The following is a 22,239-nucleotide window of genomic DNA, read 5'->3' on the forward strand; positions in this document are numbered from 1 at the left end:
GCCAATGAGCAACTCCCAAAGATATAATGTTTAGATTCTTTCATGTCGTCGACTAGCACGTGGCGCTCGCAAAATTTCCTGAGTTTTCGCATACCTTTTGCAAAGAATAAGAAAGAAAGAAAGAAAGAATAATAATAATAATAATAAACCTTACAGATACAATAGGGTCCTTGCAGTTTCACTGCTCGGTCCCTAATAATAATAATAGGAAAAGCTACTAACACAATGGGTTCCTGCAGCTTCGCTGCTAGGACCCCCAATAAGAAAAGCTACTAACACAATGGGTTCCTGCAGCTTCGCTGCTAGGACCCCCAAATATAGCTGCAAGCAGCGATGTGGGGGTCCTAGCAGAACGGCCCAATAGGCAAGGCTTGGGCTTCTTAGGAAGGGGTCGTGAGTCCATGCACCAAGTTTGGCATTGATACAACAATGCATCGCAGAGATTTGGCCAAATGTCCCGTTTGCGCGTCGGCGTAGAGTTTGATTGGCTGCCGCGGTTAAACGGAAGTGTAATAAAAAAATCCACATGATAACTTATGTGCGGCTTGGTCTGAAGATTCTATGGGCCAAGTCCCGTGGAGATTAGACAATCTTAGTGGCCTTAAATGCTTTTTGAAGGTTTTTGATTAAATTCAAAATGGCGGACAATCCAAGATGGCGCAAATGACGTCATTAAGTGTGTTGACCTCGACCTTATCCAGGGATTCTACTGGTACCTCATTTGTGAAATGTGGACCAAGGGGTCCAAAGATATGAGCAAAAATGCATTTTGGCTACATATAGCGCCACCTATAGGCCGAACGTCACCAAACTTGTTGGGCCTCTTACCATCTTGGTCTTAAATCTGTGTTATAAGTTTGACATCATAACATCAAATGGTTGCCAAGATATGGCCTCACTTCCGGTTTGGGGGCGTCAACCTCAAGTTTGATTGGCTTTTATGGAAAAATGGAAGCCTAATTAAAAATTCCCTTGGATAACTTTTGTGCGGCTTGGTCTTAAGAATGTATGTTCCAAGTTTCGTGAAAATTGTACAAACTCTGTGACCTGAAATGCTTTTTTAAGCTTTTTGATAAAATTCAAAATGGCGGAAAATCTAGGCACACGCAAATTGACGTCATAGGGTGCGTTGGACTCGTCATGATCCAAGGATTCCAGGGATGCCTCATTTGTGAAATTTGGACCATGTAGTCCAAAGTTATTAGGCTGAATGTACTTTGAACTTTGGCGTGTTGGTGGCGCTAGAGAGTACGCACTTGGGCCATGAAATTTCTTGAGTTTTAATTTGGCACTTGGCTGATTGCGTGTGCCAAATTTCACAACTTTTTACCATAGCGTTCAGGGGGCTGCCATAGACTTCAATTGCAGCGGAAACGGAAAAATAATAATAATAGGAAAAGCTACTAATCCAATGGGTTCCTGCAGCTTCGCTGCTAGGACCCCCAATAAGAAAAGCTACTAACACAATGGGTTCCTGCAGCTTCGCTGCTAGGACCCCCAATAATAAGAAAAGCTACTAATCCAATGGGTTCCTGCAGCTTCGCTGCTAGGACCCCCAATAATAATAATAGGAAAAGCTACTAACACAATGGGTTCCTGCAGCTTCGCTGCTAGGACCCCCAATAATAATAGGAAAAGCTACTAACTCAATGGGTTCCTGCAGCTTCGCTGCTAGGACCCCCAATAATAAGAAAAGCTACTAACACAATGGGTTCCTGCAGCTTCGCTGCTAGGACCCCCAATAATAGGAAAAGCTACTAACTCAATGGGTTCCTGCAGCTTCGCTGCTAGGACCCCCAATAATAAAACCTGCATTAATGCACGATAAAATATGAACACATTAATGCGATAATAATGAGTTATCTTGCTCGGCCCTAATTATAACATTCATTATGACGCTAAATGTACAATGTACTAATTTACAAAATGAAAGCCTGTGAGCAGCAGACTTTTACAAAATAAAAGCCTGTGAGCGACAGACTTTTACAAAATAAAAGCCTGTGAGCGACAGACTTTTAAAAAATAAAAGCCTGTGAGCAGCAGACTTTTACAAAATAAAAGCCTGTGAGCAACAGACTTTTACAAAATAAAAGCCTGTGAGCAGCAGACTTTTACAAAATAAAAGCCTGTGAGCGACAGACTTTTACAAAATAAAAGCCTGTGAGCGACAGACTTTTACAAAATAAAAGCTTGTGAGCAGCAGATTTTTACAAAATACAAGCCTGTGAGCAGTGTCAGAGTTTGGTCCGGATTGCCGGCAGTAAGTCGGACATGTTTCCTGTGAGGGTTGGACTCCGTCAGGGCTGCCCTTTGTCACCGATTCTGTTCATAATTTTTATGGACAGAATTTCTAGGCGCAGCCAGGGCGTTGAGGGGGTCCGGTTTGGCGACCTCAGAATCGGGTCTCTGCTTTTTGCGGACGATGTGGTTCTGTTGGCGTCGTCGGGCTGTGACCTTCAGCTCTCACTGGAGCGGTTCGCAGCCGAGTGTGAAGCGGCTGGGATGAGAATCAGCGCCTCCAAATCCGAGACCATGGTCTTCGGCCGGAAAAGGGTGGAATGCTCTCTCCGGGTCGGGAATGAGATCCTTCCCCAAGTGGAGGAGTTCAAGTATCTCAGGGTCTTGTTCACGAGTGAGGGACGAATGGAGCTGGAGATTGACAGGCGGATCGGTGCGGCGTCTGAAGTGATGCGGGCTTTGCACCGGCCCGTCGTGGTGAAGAAGGAGCTGAGCCAGAAGGCGAAGCTCTCGATTTACCGGTCAATCTATGTTCCTACCCTCACCTATGGTCACGAGCTGTGGGTAGTGACCGAAAGAACGAGATCGCGAATACAAGCGGCCGAAATGAGTTTCCTCCGCAGGGTGTCTGGCAGGGCTCGAAATTAACTTTTTTTCTTTGTGTCCCCCAGTGGTCCCGAATTCTGTGTTGTATTGTCCCGAATGCAAGCAATAGTGTCCCCATTTTTCTCTTGTCTGAAATTGAGCGGAGTGGTTAAGAATCATCTGAATATTGTATTAGGCCTATATTTGTAACTGCAATGTTACAATAAAAGTTACAAAACGCAAATGACATGTCCTGTCATATACAATATCTTCTTCAAAATAAGACTTATTCCATTTCCAGTTTTTTTAACTTTGGCGACCGCACTGAATAGACACCTGTTTATTTAAAGGAGCCAAACAGCTCATTTAGAAAATGTTTCATCTCACAGCATCTGCACTACACTATAGTTGAAAACAACACCCCTTTCATGTTCATTTCATCTACTTGTACCTTCAATATTTGATGCTACTAAAGCTAGCCGCAGGCAAAACGGTTTTGCCGTTTTGCCTGCTCTCGTCCCGTTAACGGAAAAGAGCTACTGTAAAGCAGATATCAGAAATGCACTGCTGATAAAGAGTTGTGTTGCATGAATTGTGACAACGACAAACCCAAGCGACAACCACACAGTAGTGCAGACTCAGTACTACTGAGTTTTCCCATCAAAAGAACTTCACTCAAATGCTTAGCCAACTTTACACCACATATGCCATACAATACGTGCCTTAACACAGTACTTAACAGAACAAACAGATAGGTGGGAAGTCTTTAAAAGCAGCTTCAGAGCGGCGTTCTGAGAGGTTATTCAATTTCAGCTTTCAGAATTCGGCGCTACTAAAGCTAGCCGCAGTGAGTAACGCACTTCCGGTTTTGCCGTTTTGACAGCTCGTCACGGCCCGTTTTAACCACCTTAACATTTTCAGTCTTCAGCTCTTGTCACGCGTGTGAGAATGATTTGATTCTGTAAACTGTGTCTTGCACGTAGTAGACCTAGTACTAGCGTTAGTTCTAACTCTAGCAAGTGAGGGCAGACTTGGGCCAAAGATTCTAGAACATTCTAGAATGCGCTGCTCTGTACTGATGGACCGACATGCATGAACATCAATGTATTTTTCGCTGTTAGCTTTTTAAACAATTAAAATGGACAGAGGGGGCTTATAATAAGTAACTAATAATAATAACTTTTTTTTTTTTAAAGTTTTTTTCTCATTGTCCCACGATTGTCCCAGATATGATAATGTTGTGTCCCTGTGTAATTTTTTATGGTCCCCGGGACGTCGGGACACCGTTAATTTCGAGCGCTGGTGTCTGGGCTCTCCCTTAGAGATAGGGTGAGAAGCTCGGTCATCCGGGAGGGGCTCGGAATAGAACCGCTGCTCCTCCGCATCGAGAGGAGTCAGATGAGGTGGCTCGGGCATTTGGTTAGGATGCCTCCTGGACGCCTCCCCGGTGAGTTGTTCCGGGCCCGTCCCACTGGGAAGAGGCCCCGGGGAAGACCCAGGACACGTTGGAGAGACTATGTTTCTCGGCTGGCCTGGGAACGCCTCGGGGTCCCCCCAGAAGAGCTGGAGGAAGTGGCCAGGGACAGAGACGTCTGGGTCTCTTTACTCAAGCTGCTGCCCCCGCGACCCGATCCCCAGACCAGCGGAAGATAATGGATGGATGGATGGAAGCCTGTGAGCAACAGACTTTTACATTGATAAAATAAATAATAAAACATACGTTAATGTGCAATAAAATATTTATCGGCGTTAAATAATTAGCGAGTTAACTCGCCCAGCCCTAATTAAAACCTTTAAGGCTTAAGGAATTTTGATTTATTACTTAGTTTAAAAAGTGGTTTAATTTAGTTATGCACAAACAGTGTTTGAGATGAGAAGTTAAACAGAGATCCAGTAACTCTGATATCTGACCCATCAGAGTCTGAGCCTGGAACTCCTCTGGTCCAAAGAGGACCAGAACCATGCAACTGGTCTCAGCACACAGCTCAGAATCCAAGAATCCAGCTGCTGTCATGTGGTTTGGAGGTGGAAGTAATAAGTTCTCCAGTAAAGCAGAACCTGCAGGATGTGGACCTGAGACCTGTTCTATCTTGTCTGAGACCTGTTCAAACCCGTCCAAACCCGTTCAAACCCATCTGAGACCTGTTCAAACCCGTCTGAGACCTGTTCAAACCCGTCCAAACCCGTTCAAACCCATCTGAGACCTGTTCAAACCCGTCCAAACCCGTTCAAACCCATCTGAGACCTGTTCAAACCCGTCCAAACCCGTTCAAACCCGTCTGAGACCTGTTCAAACCCATCTGAGACCTGTTCAAACCCGTCCAAACCCGTCTGAGACCTGAAACACAGCGATTAATTGGCTCCGGAGCTTCACCTCTTTGGGCATCTCTCTGGGGAAGAAGAGGTACGGCAGAGCAGCAAGGAAGAGGAGGCAGGCGGCCACCAGGAACCCGAGCCACCAGGCTCCCACCCAGCGCAGGTCTTTGGGGCCCAGCTTGATCTGTCCTGGAAGCAGAAGATGGAACCAGTTTTTATTTCATTCCAATAACCAATCAAACACATTGATTATCAGTCTGATATCATATTGAAACTATTGTGGTGGAAACAGCGCCTCCTTATGGTCACACACATGGAAACATCCTTCATCCCTGAGACAAACTCCTCGTGGGAACTTTAAAACCTGAGCCTGTCAGAGCTTGTTGGGACCGAGGAAGAGATTTCATGTGTGGTTATTTCATGAGTGTCATGTCTCTTCATGTCCCTCAGAGCGACTTTCTGAGGTCGAGATCACGACTCTTGTTGTTGTGGTTGAAGCCACTAATCAATAGAACACAGCTCTTTGCTTTTTGACTCAGTGTCGGCTTGTTGTCGGTGTAAATAAGAGCAGCTGAAGTCAGGGGCTGGGACGGGATCACATAGACCAACTTAAAGGGATAGTTTGCCTCTTTTGACATGAAGCTGTATGACATCCCATATTAGCAATATCATTTATGAACATTTTCTTACCCCCTGCTGCGTCCTGTAAGCCGAGTTCCAGCCTCGTTTTGGTGTTGATGAAGGTAGTCCGGCTAGTTGGCTGGGGTTTAAAAAATAAAGCGTTTTGCTTCTCAAAACAATATGCGTTCAAAAGAGTAATACATTTGCATCACAAAATCGTTCTCCAGGAAAAAGTCAGACCTCACAATCGCTTGGCCCTATTTTCTCTCACTTCGTATCACTGCGTGCTGCCGCCTGCCGACAGCCGCGCCTGTTACGGTGTTTGCTGCTCGGAAGCAGGGGACTGATCGGTCTCCACTTCGGTCTGCACGGTCTAGGCAAGGCAATTTTATTTGTAGAGCACAATTCAAAGTGCTTTTACAGCTACATAAAATCACAAGAAGGCAATAAAATCATTTAAAAAAAAAACAACATAAAAAATAATCATTAATTAATTAATTTAAAAGTGAAGAGTGTAGATAAAATACTTTCAGGTGTCATATGCACAGCTAAATAGAACTGTTTTAAGCCTGGATTTAAACATTGTCAAACATTGTCTACACAGCAGGCAGTGATACGAAGGGAGAGAAAATAGGGCCAAGCCATTGTGAGGTCTGACTTTTTCCTGGAGAATGATTTTGTTATGTTGCGTTGGTTTGCGAGACGTAAGGACCCGAATGCGGACTTCAAAAAACAAGACTAGATTTATTTTCACAAAAACAGAACAAGGTTAACATAAGGCGCGGCTGAGCCGGATGACAAGAACTAAATTATGAAAACAAAACAAAGAACATGGCTTGGAAAAAACAAAAAGACTTAACTTGGCGTGGCGTGGCGTGGTGTGAAGGGTGAATGTTGAAGGCGCAAGGATCTCACACCAACTGAGAACAAACAGGGAACCTAAGTACTGTGGGGACTGATGAGTGCATGAAACTAATGACCTGGCATGGGAAGTGAGGGAAAAGCAAATGGCAAAACTTAACTAAACTTGGAGTAGAAAACTAAAGACTAAACACCAAAGCATGAGAAACTAAAACATGATAAAACACAAAACTAAAAACTAAAAACATGGTGCCAAACCCCATGTTCATGACAAAACGCTTTATTTTTTAAACCCAAAACGAAGCTGGAACTCGGCTCACAGGACGCAGCAGGGGGTAAGAAAATGTTCATAAATGATGTTGCTGATATGGGATGTCATACAGCTTCATGTCAAAAGAGGCGAACTATCCCTTTAACCAACTGTACGTCGTCTCCAACCAGTCGCATGTGGTCCTTCTGATAGGCTTGATGACTGTAACAACATCTTTACAGGTCTACCTAAAGCAGCTTATTCAGAACTCTGCTGCTCGAGTCCTCACAAGTGGACCACATCAGTCCAGCTCTGAGGTCTTTACACTGGTTGCCTGTCCATCAGAGGATAGACTTTAAAGTTCTGATGCTGGTCTATAAAGCTCTGAATGGTCTAGGACCAAAATACATCAGTGATCTCCTGACCCAGTATGAACCTTCCAGACCCCTCAGGTCATCTGGATCCGGTCTTTTATCAGTTCCCAGAGTCAGAACCAGACATGGAGGAGCTGCATTCAGCTTCTATGCTCCACATGTCTGGAACAAACTCCCAGAAAGCCTCAGATCAGCTGAAACACTCAGTGTATTTAAGTCCAGGTTGAAGACGCACCTATTTTCAGCTGCATTTGAATAAAGCTCCAAATCTGAAGCTTGAGTTTCAAAACTTGATCACATTTTAACTCCTGATTTGATCTGATTTGGTCTGATTTGATCTGATTTGATCTTATTTCTTTCTTTTTTGTTTAAAATTTAAATCATGCTTTTTATTTCTACTGTTTTAATGTATCTGTAAAGCACTTTGAATCATCTTGCTGTTGAATTGTGCTGTACAGATAAACTGAGCTTCCGAAGCCGAAGCAGCAGTGGAAAAACACCTGCTCACTAAGGATTAAGCCCTTTCAGAAAAGATTAACCAACTCGTCTCACAGCTTTGAGAAAACACGTCAGAATGTGCGGCTCATTCAGGATGGAGCGGCGCATCTGACAGTAAAAAAAACTGCAGAAACTTCCCATAAACAGCATCAAAATGCATCTGGAACCTGTGAAAAACTCAGTGTAGCTCAGACAGACTTTAACCCTTTAGGCGCCAAGATTTTTTTTTGAAAATACTGGATTTTGACATTAATATTTCAAAAGCTGGTGGCTGAAAGGGGGTTAAAGATAGATGCCTACTGTACATTAGAAAAATGTTGCCCATGATCCATAGTTTATGTGGGGTATGAAATTATTGATCTAATTTGCATATTATGACGTCATCAGGTGGCAGCCATTTTGAATCTCATTATGTTCAGGAAATATTGGAATTGAGTGATTGTGAACTTGTTTTTTTAAAACTTTTTTTTCTTTTTGTCTATTTATCATCATCTATAATGATCAGGGAACAGGAAAGCAACAATAAAACAGAATAATGTAGTAAAATATTACTATATCATCATTACCAAATAGTAGGAAAACGCATGCGAAAAGTTGCTTATATTTTTTCAGGAAATGGTGGATATTGACTTGATGTTTGAACTTATTTTCATTTTTCTGTCTTTTACCATCATTCATAAGGAGGAAACCAACAATAAAACAGGAGAAAGTGGTAAAATACTGTCATCATTAGGCTACCATAGGGTAGGAAAACACATGCAAGAAGTGGAAGACATTGAATTGATTTTTTATTTTTTTTTAACCTGTTCAACCTTATTCATAATGATCAGGAATGAGGAATACAATAATAAAACAAGTGGTAAAATGTAAGGATCATTGCGCTGGCGGATAGGCGCGCCGCGGCACCGGGGGCTGGATGGAGAGAGCGCATGCTAAAGATACCAGACCCACTTCTCCCACCCCCGATTCCTCGACCAACACGGACACTGCGACCGCGTTCCCCACTACCACCCACTCCATTGAGGTTGGATAACGACACCGAATGAGTTGGAGTTTGTGTGTGTGCTTGGAGAACAGCCTCGCATCGCATGCCGGCACCATTGCCTTCGGAAGTTTCACGGTGGGAAGCATGAGCGCTCGTCCGATCCTCCTCCTCACGAGGTAAAAACTCTCCTTCGGAGTCGGAATCGGCAAATAGCATGCTCAATACCTCCGCATGGTTCAACTTCTTACAAGCCATGGTGTAAAAACTCACTAATAGTTTGCTGACAATAAAAATTCGACTCGCACGTCTCTACAGAAAAGCTCTGAATAACTGCTTCCGTCTGAGCTCGCGCGGCTTTTTTGCACTGCCTTATAAAAACACTGTGAACTACAAAATGACTACAAAATGACTTGAGCTTAGTCTTGTTTGAAAGGGTAACATGTTTGCCAACTAGTGGTAGGAGGACTGAACACCTTAAAGCCCGTTTAGTTTATCTACAGACTGTTTTGTTTATGCTGACGTCATGTCGCAATTCTGCGACTTTGGCGGTTAGAGGGTTAAGGTGCCGACATTAAAATGGTTAAACAGCTGAATCTGTACTTTTATACATCAGAACAAAGTGTTTTTCAATGTGAAACTGACAGTTCACTCCCATTAAATCTGAGTAATCCCATTTCTCTTCAGATTTTCCATAAAAACAATAAAACACACAGCAGGTTAATGAAAACACATCTGGTCTTCTCTGCAGAGGGATGCTGCTTTCATCATATTCCATCATGGCTGCACCCACAGACCCAGCATGATGTCTGCACCCACAGACCCAGCATGATGTCTGCACCCACAGACCCAGCATGATGTCACACTGTGTCATCTATGCATAAGGAGCATCAAACCATCATTCTGTGGAATTCAAGTCTAAGCTCAAGTGTCCTGTAAACGACCAACAGGAAGTACATGTAAGTCAGATTTTTAAAAATAAGAGCCCCCTAACAACGACAGGAAGTTTCCAGAATTGTTTAAAATTAGGGCTGAGTGAGTTAACTCATTATTATCGCGTTAAGTGGATAAATATTTTATCGTGCATTAACGCAGGTTTTATTTAAAAAAAGAAAAAAGAAAAATTAAAAAAATAAGATAAATAAAATAATAATTTGGGGGGGCTTTTTTTGCCTTTAATGGATAGGAAAGTTCAGAGAGACAGGAAGCAGGGGGCAGAGAGAGGGGGAACAACACGCAGCACAGGGCCGTCCTATACGGGACTCGAACCTGTTGCTCACAGGCTTTTATTTTGTAAAAGTCTGTTGCTCACAGGCTTTTATTTTGTAAAAGTCATTTCTGTCTGCTGCGGAAACGGAAAAGAAAGTAATCGGCGGATCCACCAAACATAGAGAAAGGTACGGAACTTTTACTCGGCCATTTTCATTTTAAAGTTCTTCCAGACGGCGGAGTTGACAGAACCAAAGTCATCTGTAAACACTGCCAAGTTGAATTGTCTTCTCACCGTAGTAGTTCCAGTCTAAAATATCACTTAAAGGCAAAACACACAACTGATAGCAGCAAATCATTCAAGGAAAGAGACAGTGGAGCAAGGCTTCTACATAAAAACTACATAAAGATGCTGATGTTAAAAATGTGTTTGCACAACAAATGTTATGGCACTTTCATTCATATGGCAGCACATTTAAAATAAAACTAAATGCTAATAGGCCGTAAGGTGAACCTCGAAAACTCCTTCAGAACACCAGGCTTGTTCCACGCTCTCCGTACCAAACACGCTTCAGCTCATAAAAAGATTGAGTTATGTTGAGGTTTAAAAAAAAGTTTCGCCGCTCAGAACACAGTACTTTTTTAGTTCGCAACGTTTAAAGGAATAACTAGTGCCTGGCAAGGCGTATGTACATATTCGGCAGGCGTAATAACATTTTGGCTCGCGAGAGGTGCCACGGTTGAGACGTCATCAGAATGGACGAATCGGATAGCTGGTATGTCAGCTGAGCTGGTAAACAGAAACAGCACCGCAGTAGCAGCGCGATCATCCAGCAGTACCGAAGAAGACGAAATTTCGACCGAAAGATTTGTTACATGCACATATCTTTTGTTAAGCATGAGGAAACACAGAATTTCACCTGCACAAGGTGGAATGGAAGGAATCAGAAGGAACAAATAAAGAAGCACTTGCTGAGTTCTTATACAGTGCATGGCCACATGCTGATCTTACAGCAGTGGGAAGAAACCTCAGCTTGTACATAGTACATCCACACCAATGTCACTGTGTGACTGTACTGGAAGGTGTGCAGTCTGTTCATGCTGTGGAAGACCTGCAGTGTGACCACGAAGAATGTGACACTGGTGTTTTTGCATGCACAACATGCTGCACAGGAACATAAGTCTGTCATTATTAAGAGCCCTGACACTGATGTAGCAGTCATTGCTGTGAGTCTGCAGAAAGATTTGCCATGCAGCTTGTACTTTTTCACAGGGACGGGCAACAGAACACGCATAATGGACATTACCAAGGTGTCATCAGCTCTCGGAGCCAGTGTGTGTTCAGCCTTGATTTGGATCCATACATTCACTGGGTGTGACACCACAAGGCAAAAAGAAGACATTTGCTGTGGCATGCGAGAAAGATGTCTACCTGAACTTTCAGAAATCTGGGGACTGAATTTAACTTGGACCACTCTACATTTGCATTACTTTGCAAATATGTATGCCATTTGTACGATCAGCCAACCGCAGAAAACATCAATGAGGCTAGGTACAAAGCTTTCTGTATGGCATCATCAGCCTTGCCAGAATTATCTATCCCCCCAACAAGTGATGCCCTCCACCAGCGCTGCAAAAGGGCAAATTATCAGGCTAAAATAATGTGGTCATGTGTAAAGCAAAAGATTGGCGCTCCATCTCCCACTGGACATGGTTGGCATCTGGAAGATGGAAATCTTCAAGTGACATGGATGACAAGAAATCCAGCACTGACAGTGAGGAATAGTGTGTGTGCGTGCGTGCTTTTTTTTTTTTTTTTACCTCTATTCTATTCCATTTGTATCATTCCTTTTATTATGGTTATGTATATATAACCATAATAAAATAAGTTTATACCGGTTGATGTAAATGCCAGTTGATGTGTATGCCCTACTTGTTTTGACTTTTTTATGTGTTGCATAGTTATTAGTGAATAAATCAATAAATGAATACCTGAATGGTCCTTATCATTGATAATTAGAATAATTTCCATTCATAAATAAAAAATGACAACATGAAAAGGTAACCTTATCATCCACTTGCACAATAGTTGTTTGTACTATAAATAAAGCACTGTTTGGAATTAATTTAGCCCACGTTACAAACACGTGGATGGTTATCAATAATTATTGGAATTCCATTAATTGATCAAAATGACAACATGAAAGGTCACTTGCATAATCGTGCTTCGTGCTGTAAATAAAGCACTATTTAGAATTTATTTGGCTCAATTCAGAAATACATGAATGAGCATTATCGTTGATAATTAGTATTTTATGTTCACTTTAAAATGATATTTTGCGAGATTCCTTTCTGTAGGTTAGATTTGACAGCACCCGGCAGGTTGTCATTTTTCCAGTTTGTTGTCGTAAATCGGCAACGTGATTGGTCTAGCGCGGTCACGTGGTGTCTTGTGACGTCAAAATCGTCATTCAGCCGAGGAAAATATTTCTTCAGAAAACGTCTCGGTTTAAAAAAAGTACAGGATTCTGTGACGCGTAACTTTTTTTATAAGTGCAAAATAACTTGGTCATTTTTATCAGCTAACGGGCATGTAGTTCGGAGAGCACGGAGTGAGCCTAAACGAAAACGGGGTTCACCTTACGGCCTATAAAGGCTATACACTACTTTTGGATTCATTTTTGGATTGTGCGTATAGATGCGATTAATCGTGATTAATCAGGGAAATCATGTGATTAATTAGATTAAAAATTTTAATCGTTGCCCAGCCCTATTTAAAATATGTTCCTATCAAAATAAAAGCTTACAGATACTTAAATGAGTTGCAGCTTAGTTGTTTTGTGTTTGATTGTCCAAAAGATCCATATAATATGTCAAGAAAATTACATCAAAGACCAACTGCCTCGTTGTAAACTTCTGACTGGTCATCTCCGATCGTTTCTTCTCTTGCCAAACTAGATTTCAACATCTGCCCCTAAAGCTGACACGAGTCATACAACAACAATAAATGAGCAACTCAGCCATAAATACTGGTTTATGTAGACGACAAAGATGATCTCAGGATAATCTTTAACAAACCCACAAAGGCCCAAACGAGCTCACACAACTGTTTGTGATTAAGTACTTGTGGTATCTCGGCTTGTTCCTGCATTTCAGAGTTACAAAGTAACTTTTATAGCTTCTATACCAAAGTATTAAATAAGATCAAAGTTAGAGAAAATTACTATGAGCACGAAGCTAAGCCTTAACCCTAATCCCTGATAGGGGACATTTTTGTCCACTTGGGGTGTGCTTTCTCCTCTAATTTCACACTGGAAATAGTGATACTCGTCATATTTGGTCCAGTTGTGCATTTTTGACTATTTTTTCGAATTTCAAACACACATCATATACAATGCAATTTTTCATTGTGTAGGAAAAAAACTCGTAAAAATATCATATATTAATATTCTTTTCCACTTTTTTTCATAAATCTTTTATTCCACTTCAGTTCTGATCATAACTACCAAGTTTTCAATTATTTTAAAAAAATTAACCCTTTAGATGCCAATTTGAACTTTTTAGCCCAAATTTTAAGCCTTTAGGTGCCAGTATTTTCAAAATATGGAATTCAAAGTGGAATTGTTGAGTAGGGATAATAATGGTCTGGGATATTTCAATGATTAGCAACAACATTGATTTTCAGGGATTTTTTATTTTTTGTTATGCATGATTTTAAATAAAAACTCTTTCATTTCTGAAAAGGGACATTTTTGTCCCCTTCTAAAATTATCCCCAAAATACCATATGTTAATATATTTTTCCACTTTTTTTCATAAATCTTTTCTTCCACTTCAGTTCTGAGCATAACCACCAAGTTTTCAATTATTCTCAAAAATTGAACCCTTTGAATACCAGTGTATATGAGGTAAACACCAAATTCTGTTAAAACACACACACAAAAACTGCTATATTTTCAATGTATGCAATGCAAAGTGAAATATTCTATGGGGGATTATTAGGTTTGGGATATGTCATTGATGAGCTACAACATCAGTTTTGGGTCCCCATTACCCAATGTGTCCTCACTTTGTCCTCATTATCCAATGTGTCCTCACTTTGTTCTCATTACCCAATGTGTCCTCACTTTGTCCCCATTACCCAAAGTGTCCTCACTTTGTCCTCATTACCCAATGTGTCCTCACTTTGAAAGTTGAGAAAAGGACCTTGGACTTCTATCTGTTTGACTCCCTAAGAAGGTTAGCGAGCTGGAACATGTTGGTGTTTTAGAGGTCACTATGGCTACGGCATGAAAATAAAAAAGAGTGCTTTTACATTCTTTAAGACACCCCATCCAAAGAGAATGAATATCAGGATGAATCCAGGACAACTTGTCCCGATTTCATTCTGTCTACAACTTTAAAATCGCTTAAAAATCGCGTGGTGTGAGATGGCTAATGAAACTAAAACTTTGTTTAAAGGTAAACAGAGCAGAATGGCATTAGCTGCTGATCGCTAACAATGCTGGAACGTGTTTGCCAGACAGCCGAAGCCAAAGGACAGTTGATGTAGGGGGGAAGGATGAAGGACGTATTCATTTGACACTGACAATGAGAACCATTTGGTCACTTAAGCCTTGCATGTGCAGATGGTTTCTCCCAAACACACCTCATAAATTAACTCATTAGATACACAATAGATTGTAGAGACGCACTCATGCTTACACAATGACCTCGCACATACCTCTGTATTACAAAACAGGCCTGTGTTTGAACAAGTCTGTGAAGAAGCTGGATGCTGGAGTGATAAACAGGTGGAGCAGCTGGCTGGATGTCAGAAAACAGCCACAACAAGACTCAACCAACACCAACTGTGAGAGACACCTCGGGGATATTGAAAGTCATCAGTTGCAGCAGCAACTGAAATGTGAATGAAAGCCTTCTGAGAAGGTGAACTCTTTAAAATGTAAATGAAGCACAATAAGCTTCGCTAACCCTAACCCTACCCCAAACCTACCCTACCCTAACCTAACCCTAATCCTAATCCTATCCCAGGGCTGCACGCCTAACCTTAAATCGGAATTTACATGCCACATTTTGAAAAATAAATTTTAATTTAATTTATTTTTAATAAGTTAATAATTCCATCAATGATTGTGTATATAACCTTTCCCTTTCACTGAACCCTAACCCTAAGGTAACAGGACCAGGCGATGTCACAGGACTGCCTAACCATAACCGGGGTTCACATACCACATTTTGAAAAATTCATATTAATTTTTATTATATTTTTAATAAAGTTGAATAATTTTTCCAGGAAGTTGTTCCAGTGGGGTCTGCCTTCATACCCCTATCTTCCCTTAAATATCACAGCACCAGCCACTAACCATAAGTCTGGAGGTCCATGCCACAATTTTTTTTTAAAACAAATATGAGTTTTTAATTAATGTTTAATAATTTTTCTTCTTCTCTACCTTCTTTTGCAGCACATAACATACACCTGTATGGACCCTGTGTCTATTGCACCCACTTGAAACACAACTCAAATCGGACAGAGTTTCCCACGGCCTCCTGAGTTACTCCTGAGTTACCCTACCCTAACCCTGACCCTACCCTAACCCTAACACGAGGAACCCTAGGAACCCCATTTTCTAAAGACTTTAATCTGTAATTCGTTTGAACTTTTATTCTACAAACACAAAGAAATATTTTTCTCTTGACACAGAACACAGAAATCGGGGATCTGAACCAGCAACCTTCTTGCACCAGCAGCCTAATCAACCCCTAACCTTAACCCAACATTAAAGGCGGATGCAATGATACATTTAAAGTTAAAAGTTGGGCTACAGGCACCAGTGTGTCACATCAGCCTCACCAACGTTGATCCACTGATCAGGTCCAGCCTTACATTTACTGGTTCCAGGACCACCTGTTCATATTGGTACCAAATTTCAGTTTAGAGTTAAAAGTACAAGCAGCACCAGTCCCAGTTATGGCTCGATATCAGGGTTTCCTGGTTGGTGTAAAACAAGCATTCAGAAAAACTTGTTTTTTCAAATTGTACTAATAGAGACTTTAGTTTTGGTTAATGAGGGAGAATTTAGTTTCTAATGGAAACAATATTGTTTCTCCCATAGTAGATATCCATCCATCCATCCATCCATTATCTTCCGCTTCTCTGGGGGTCGGGTCGCGGGGGCAGCAGCTTAAGCAGAGAAATCCAGACGTCCCTGTCCCCGGCCACTTCCTCCAGCTCTTCTGGGGGGACCCCGAGGCGTTCCCAGGCCAGCCGAGAGACATAGTCTCTCCAACGTGTCCTGGGTCTTCCCCGGGGCCTCCTCCCAGTGGGACGGGCCCGGAACACCTCACCAGAGAGGCATCCAGGAGGCATCCTAACCAGATGCCCGAGCCACCTCATCTGACTCCTCTCGATGCGGAGGAGCAGCGGTTCTACTCTGAGCCCCTCCCGGATGACCGAGCTTCTAACCCTATCTCTAAGGGAGAGCCCAGACACCCTGCGGAGGAAACTCATTTCGGCCCCTTGTATTCGCGATCTCGTTCTTTCGGTCACTACCCACAGCTCGTGACCATAGGTGAGGGTAGTAACATAGATCGACCGGTAAATCGAGAACTTCGCCTTCTGGCTCAGCTCCTTTTTCACCACGACGGACTGGTGCAGAGCCCGCATCACTGCAGACGCCGCACCAATCCACCTGGCAATCGCTTGTTCCATTCGTCCCTCACTCGTGAACAAGACCCCGAGATACTTGAACTCCTCCACTTGGGGAAGGATCTCATTACAGACCCCGAGAGGGCATTCCACCCTTTTCCGACCGAGGACCATGGTCTCAGATTTGGAGGTGCTGATTCTCATCCCAGCCGCTTCACACTCGGCTGCGAACCGCTCCAGTGAGAGCTGAAGGTCACGGCCCGATGACGCCAACAGAACCACATCTTCCGCAAAGAGCAGAGACCCGATTCTGAGGTCGCCAAAATGGACCCCCTCAACGCCCTGGCTGCGCCTAGAAATTCTGTCCATAAAAATAATGAACAGAATCGGTGACAAAGGGCAGCCCTGACAGAGTCCAACCCTCACGGAAACATGTCCGACTTACTGCCCGCAATACGGACCAAACTCTGACATAACTCCGGTCATACAGAGACCGAACAGCCCATATCAAGGAGTCCGGCACTCCATACTCCCGGAGCACCCCCCACAAGGGTCCATGAGGGACACGGTCGAATGCCTTCTCCAAGTCCACAAAACACATGTAGGGTCGGGCAAACTCCCATGCACCCTCCAGGATCCTGCTCAGGGTATAGAGCTGGTCTACTGTTCCACGGCCAGGACGAAAACCACACTGCACCTCCTGAATCCGAGATTCGACTATCCGGCGGATCCTCCTCTCCAGTACCCCCGAATAGACCTTACCAGGGAGGCTGAGGAGTGTGATCCCCCTATAGTTGGAACACACCCTCCAGTCCCCTTTTTTAAAGAGAGGGACCACCACCCCGATCTGCCAGTCCAGAGGCACTGCCCCCGATGTCCACGCGATGCTGCAGAGGCGTGTCAACCAAGACAGCCCTACAACATCCGGAGCCTTGAGGAACTCAGGATGAACCTCATCCACCCCCGGGGCCTTGCCACCGAGGAGTTTTTTGACCACCTCGGCAACCTCAGCCCCAGAAATGGAAGGCCCCACGTCCGAGCTCCCCAACCCTGCTTCCTCATCGGAAGGCGTGTCGGTAGGATTGAGGAGGCCCTCGAAGTATTCCCCCCACCGACTCACGATGTCCCTAGTTGAGGTCAGCAGAGCCCCGCCCTCACCATACACGGTGTTGACAGTGCATCGCTTCCCCCCACTGAGCCGCCGGATGGTGGACCAGAATCTCTTCGAGGCCGTCCGGAAATCATTCTCCATGGCCCCCCCGAATTCCTCCCAAGCCCGAGTTTTTGCCTCAGCAACCGCAGAGGCCGCATTCCGCTTGGCCTGTCGGTACCCATCAGCTGCTTCCAGAGTCCCACTGGCCAAAAAGGCTCAATAGGACTCCCTCTTCAGCTTGACGGCTTCCCTCACCAGTGGTGTCCACCATCGGGTTCGGGGATGCCGCCACGACAGGAACCGACCACCTTACGGCCACAGCTCCGGTCGACCACCTCAACAATGGAGGCACGGAACATGGCCCATTCGGGCTCAATGTCCCCCACCTCCCCCGGGACATGGTTGAAGCTCTGCCGGAGGTGGGAGTTGAAATTCCTCCTTACAGGGGATTCCGCCAGACGTTCCCAGCAGACCTTCAAAATACGTTTGGGCCTGCCTGGTCTGACTGGCTTCCTCCCCCACCAGCGGAGCCAACTCACCACCAGGTGGTGATCAGTTGACAGCTCCGCCCCTCTCTTCACACGAGTGTCCAGGACATACGGCCGCAAGTCCGACGATACAACCACAAAGTCGATCATCGAGCTGCGGCCCAGGGTGTCCTGGTGCCAAGTGCACATATGGATACCCTTATGCCTGAACATGCTGTTCGTTATGGACAATCCATGACGAGCACAGAAGTCCAATAACAAAACACCACTCTTATTCAGATCGGGGGGCCGTTCCTCCCAATCACACCCTTCCAGATCTCACTGTCATTGCCCACGTGAGCATTGAAGTCACCCAGCAGGACGAGGGAGTCTCCTGGAGGAGCACTCTCCAGTGCCTACTCTAGGGACTCCAAAAAGTGTGGGTACTCTGAACTGCTGTTTGGTGCATAAGCACAAACAACAGTCAGGACACGTCCCCCCACCCTTAGGCGGAGGGAGGCTACCCTCTCGTCGACCGGGGTAAACCCCAATGTACAGGCACACAGCCGGGGGGCAATAAGTATACCCACACCTGCTCTGCGCCTCTCACCACGGGCAACTCCAGAGTGGAAGAGAGTCCAACCCCCCTCGAGGAGGCTGGTTCCAGAGCCCAAGCCATGCGTTGAGGTGAGTCCGACTATATCTAGCCGGAACCGCTCAGCCTCGCGCACCAGCTCAGGCTCCTTCCCCTGCAGAGAGGTGACGTTCAAGGTCCCAAGAGCCAGCTTCAGTAGCCGAGGATCAGACCGCCAAGGTCTCTGCCTTCGGCTGCCACCCAGCTCACACTGCACCTGACCCCCTTGGCCCCTCCCACGGGTGGTGAGCCCGTCAGAAGGGGGACCCAAGTCATTTCTTTGGGCTGTGCCCGACCGAGCCCCATGGGCACAGACCCGGCCACCAGGCGCTCGCCGGCGGGCGCCACCCCTGGGCCTGGCTCCAGGGGGAGGCCCCGGTGACCCGCGTCCGGGCGAAGGAACGTGTTGTCCAATCATTTTATTCATCATAGGGGGTTTTTGTGAGCTGTTCTTTGTCTGGTCCCTCATCTAGGATCTGTTTGCCTTGGGTGACCCTACCAGGGGCTAAAAGCCCCGGGCAACATAGCTCCCAGACTCATTGGGGCGTGCAAACCCCCCCACCACGCTAAGGTGACAGCTCATGGTAGATAGATCAGGTAAATGACAGAATGGGTCGTCCTCAGCCTTCTGCAGAGTTTAAAGACCCAATGATTTGAATCAGGTGGGCACATGAAAACACGCAGGGCCTCGAAGACCAGGGGTGGGAAACACTGCCATAGACAACCAGAATGCTGATCCGGGTCTTCGTCACATTTATTTCTTTTAGACTTTGCTTTGTAAATGTTCCCAGAGTACAGAGACAGCTGTGGACATCTGTCTAAATGTTAAAGGGATAGTTCGCCTCTTTTGACATGAAGCTGTATGACATCCCATACCGAGCAGTCCCCTGCTTCAGAGCGGTCTACACAGCAGGCAGTGATATGAAGGTAGAGAAAATAGGGCCAAGCGATTGTGAGGTCTGACTTTTTCCTGGAGAACGATTTTGTGATGCAAATGTATTACTCTGTTGAACGCATATTGTTTTGAGAAGCAAACCGCTTTATTTTTGTGGCCCCAGCCAACTAGCCGGACTACCTTCAATGCCAAAACGAGGCCGGAACTCGGCTCACGGACGCAGCAGGGGGTAGGAGAATGTTCATAAATGATGTTGCTAATATGGGATGTCATACAGCTTCATGTCAATACAATACAATCAATACAATACAATCACAATTATTGTCATTACACCTTACAGCATAACGAAATTTGGTTCCAGTACACCCATCCGGACAGACAACATGAACAAGACACAGACACACTGAAGCAGGGCAAAAAAAGGGAGGGAGGAGCAGAGAGAAAATGCGACCTCTTCCACCGAGAGCAAGAGCAGAAAAACTATCCCTTTAATGTCTACAGACCCAGCACGAGTGGTGTCAGCCATATTGGATGCTTTTTCCACTCAAATCCTTCACACACATCTGTGTTCGAAACCGCATACTACATACTACAGACTGCATACTTGCATACTCATCGATCAGACAGTATGCAGAGCGTTTACCCACAATCCATTTCGCTCCTGCCCGAGCCGAAATCAGCCGGCCTGAAGGTTATTTCGCTTAAGCTCTAAACTCTGTAAACTTTAGCAACATTTGAAACATTTTCAGGCGAGAAAGTAGTCGTTTAGATCCCCAACGTGTTGAAAGTCTGACAAAATACCGGCTATTTACAATTTTGTTCCAACGAATTTGGCGCTACTAAAGCTAGCCGCAGTGAGCAACGCACTTCCGGTTATTTTCACAAAAATAAAATACCCGTTGCCTTTTATCATAGAGAAAGCCATTACGATACAATTGGTGCTTTTGTTTTGAAAACAGGAACCTATCCTCGTTGTAGCTAGCTTGAAACTGCCATTTTGACAGGAAATGATGATCGGCGATGTCACGTTACGTTGCATCTTGGGTAGTTTGAGTATGAGTAGTAACCTCATGATGCATACCCAACATTTTGGAGAATCTCCCTTACTCAAATTCGCATACTAACTCAAAAAGTTAGTGTGAGTAAATGTGTGAAAATATGCTGTAAACCTACAGTGTTTCAGTCCAGCTGTAAACCATCATCCTCACCTTTGGGCACCTTGTCGAAGTCGACATAGAAGCGCAACATGAGGGCCCCAGTGACGAAACCGAAGGCTGGGCCGATGGAGGTCAAGGCGAGGAGGATGCCTGGAAGACACGACGGTGAAACATATCGAGACAGATGGAAGTTATGGCAAGAAATTACATTTTCAAGGTGAACTGTAACATCTGGAATCTCAACTTTCCCCTTTAAATGCCCCTTAAATTTCCCTTTTAGCTAATTTATTCTATTTAATGAGAATAATCACATCCATACAAGTTTCACACGACATCCAAACACCCATCTCTGTTTGTTCCATCTTAACCCAAACTGCTGCTGGCTGACCAGGTGATGATCGCCCAATGATACTTTGACCTTTGTCCTGTTTTCTGAAAAAAAAAAAAACACTTTATGCAAGTACATCGCAGCTCTTCTTCTGTTGTGTTTCAGCCGTTCTTTTTCTCTCATTGTCAAATATCAAAAGTATCTATCCTCCACCCCAACATTACAGAAAAGCCACTTTTCCCACCAACCTGCGCATTTATGAGGCCCAAATGGCAACATGATTCCCTCACAGCAGCAACCTGAGCAGTATGAGCTGCTTAGGAAGGGCTCAAAGAACACATCAGAATCTGAGGTTTTCATTTGACCTTCAGACTTCCTACATCCTAATCTGATGGGATCCAGAAGACCCAACACACCACAGCATCAGGACCCAAAAGATCCTGATGCTGTGGAACCAGAAACCTTCAGAGGTCCACGCCCTGACTGGCCAGAGGTCTTTCAGAAAACATTAGCACATAATATCAGGCAGATAGTCATAATGTTATGGCTGCCTTTAGGTGCTCTTCGGCACCTAAGGGCACCTAAAGGCAACTAGGGGCACCTAAAGGCACCTAAGGTCACCTAAAGGCACCTAGGGGCACCTAAAGGTACCTAAAGGGACCTAGGGGCGCCTACAGGAGGGACATCAGGCTTCACACTTGCAGGGATATTTTCTGTAATTCTTGGTATTTTTTTTCAACCAGAACCTTTAAACTTTACATATCAGGTATAAATTGTGTGAATAAAACATGGTTTCCTGCCTCCTAGTCATAATGTTATGGCTGACATGGCGTTTATTCCCCTCTCAGAGATGACGAGAGTGTTTCAACCTCTTTGAAATACAATTCTTAGGTTTCTATTGACACCGTCATGTGGAGTGGCATCGTGATGCATCATGTTCTAGTTGCCATGGCGCCGCAAATGGCAGCCTCGGGACTTTGTCTCTCTTGTACTTTGTCTGTTTTTGTGTGTTTATCACGTTTT

At 44.4% G+C, this 22,239-nt stretch overlaps 1 protein-coding gene across 3 annotated transcripts in view; it reads right to left on the reverse strand.

The window, feature by feature from the left end:
• The window catches only part of slco2b1 (solute carrier organic anion transporter family, member 2B1), a 175,111-nt gene that overhangs the window by 116,601 nt on the left and 36,271 nt on the right, over positions 1–22,239 (reverse strand). For 2 of the 3 annotated variants that reach the window (XR_012773138.1, XM_075486927.1), the window contains exons 6-7: positions 20,940–21,038; positions 5,198–5,328 (exon numbers count right to left, since the gene is read on the reverse strand). Coding sequence is in view for 2 of the 3 variants with exons in the window: in XM_075486927.1 (XP_075343042.1) it covers positions 5,198–5,328; positions 20,940–21,038 (230 nt within the window). In the remaining variant the exon portion in view is untranslated. The remainder of the gene's footprint in view (positions 1–5,197; positions 5,329–20,939; positions 21,039–22,239) is intronic. The other variant, XM_075486928.1, reaches the window with a different exon arrangement.

This window comes from Odontesthes bonariensis, chromosome 16, assembly GCF_027942865.1.
Source record: "Odontesthes bonariensis isolate fOdoBon6 chromosome 16, fOdoBon6.hap1, whole genome shotgun sequence".
NCBI classification, from domain to species: Eukaryota; Metazoa; Chordata; class Actinopteri; order Atheriniformes; family Atherinopsidae; genus Odontesthes; species Odontesthes bonariensis.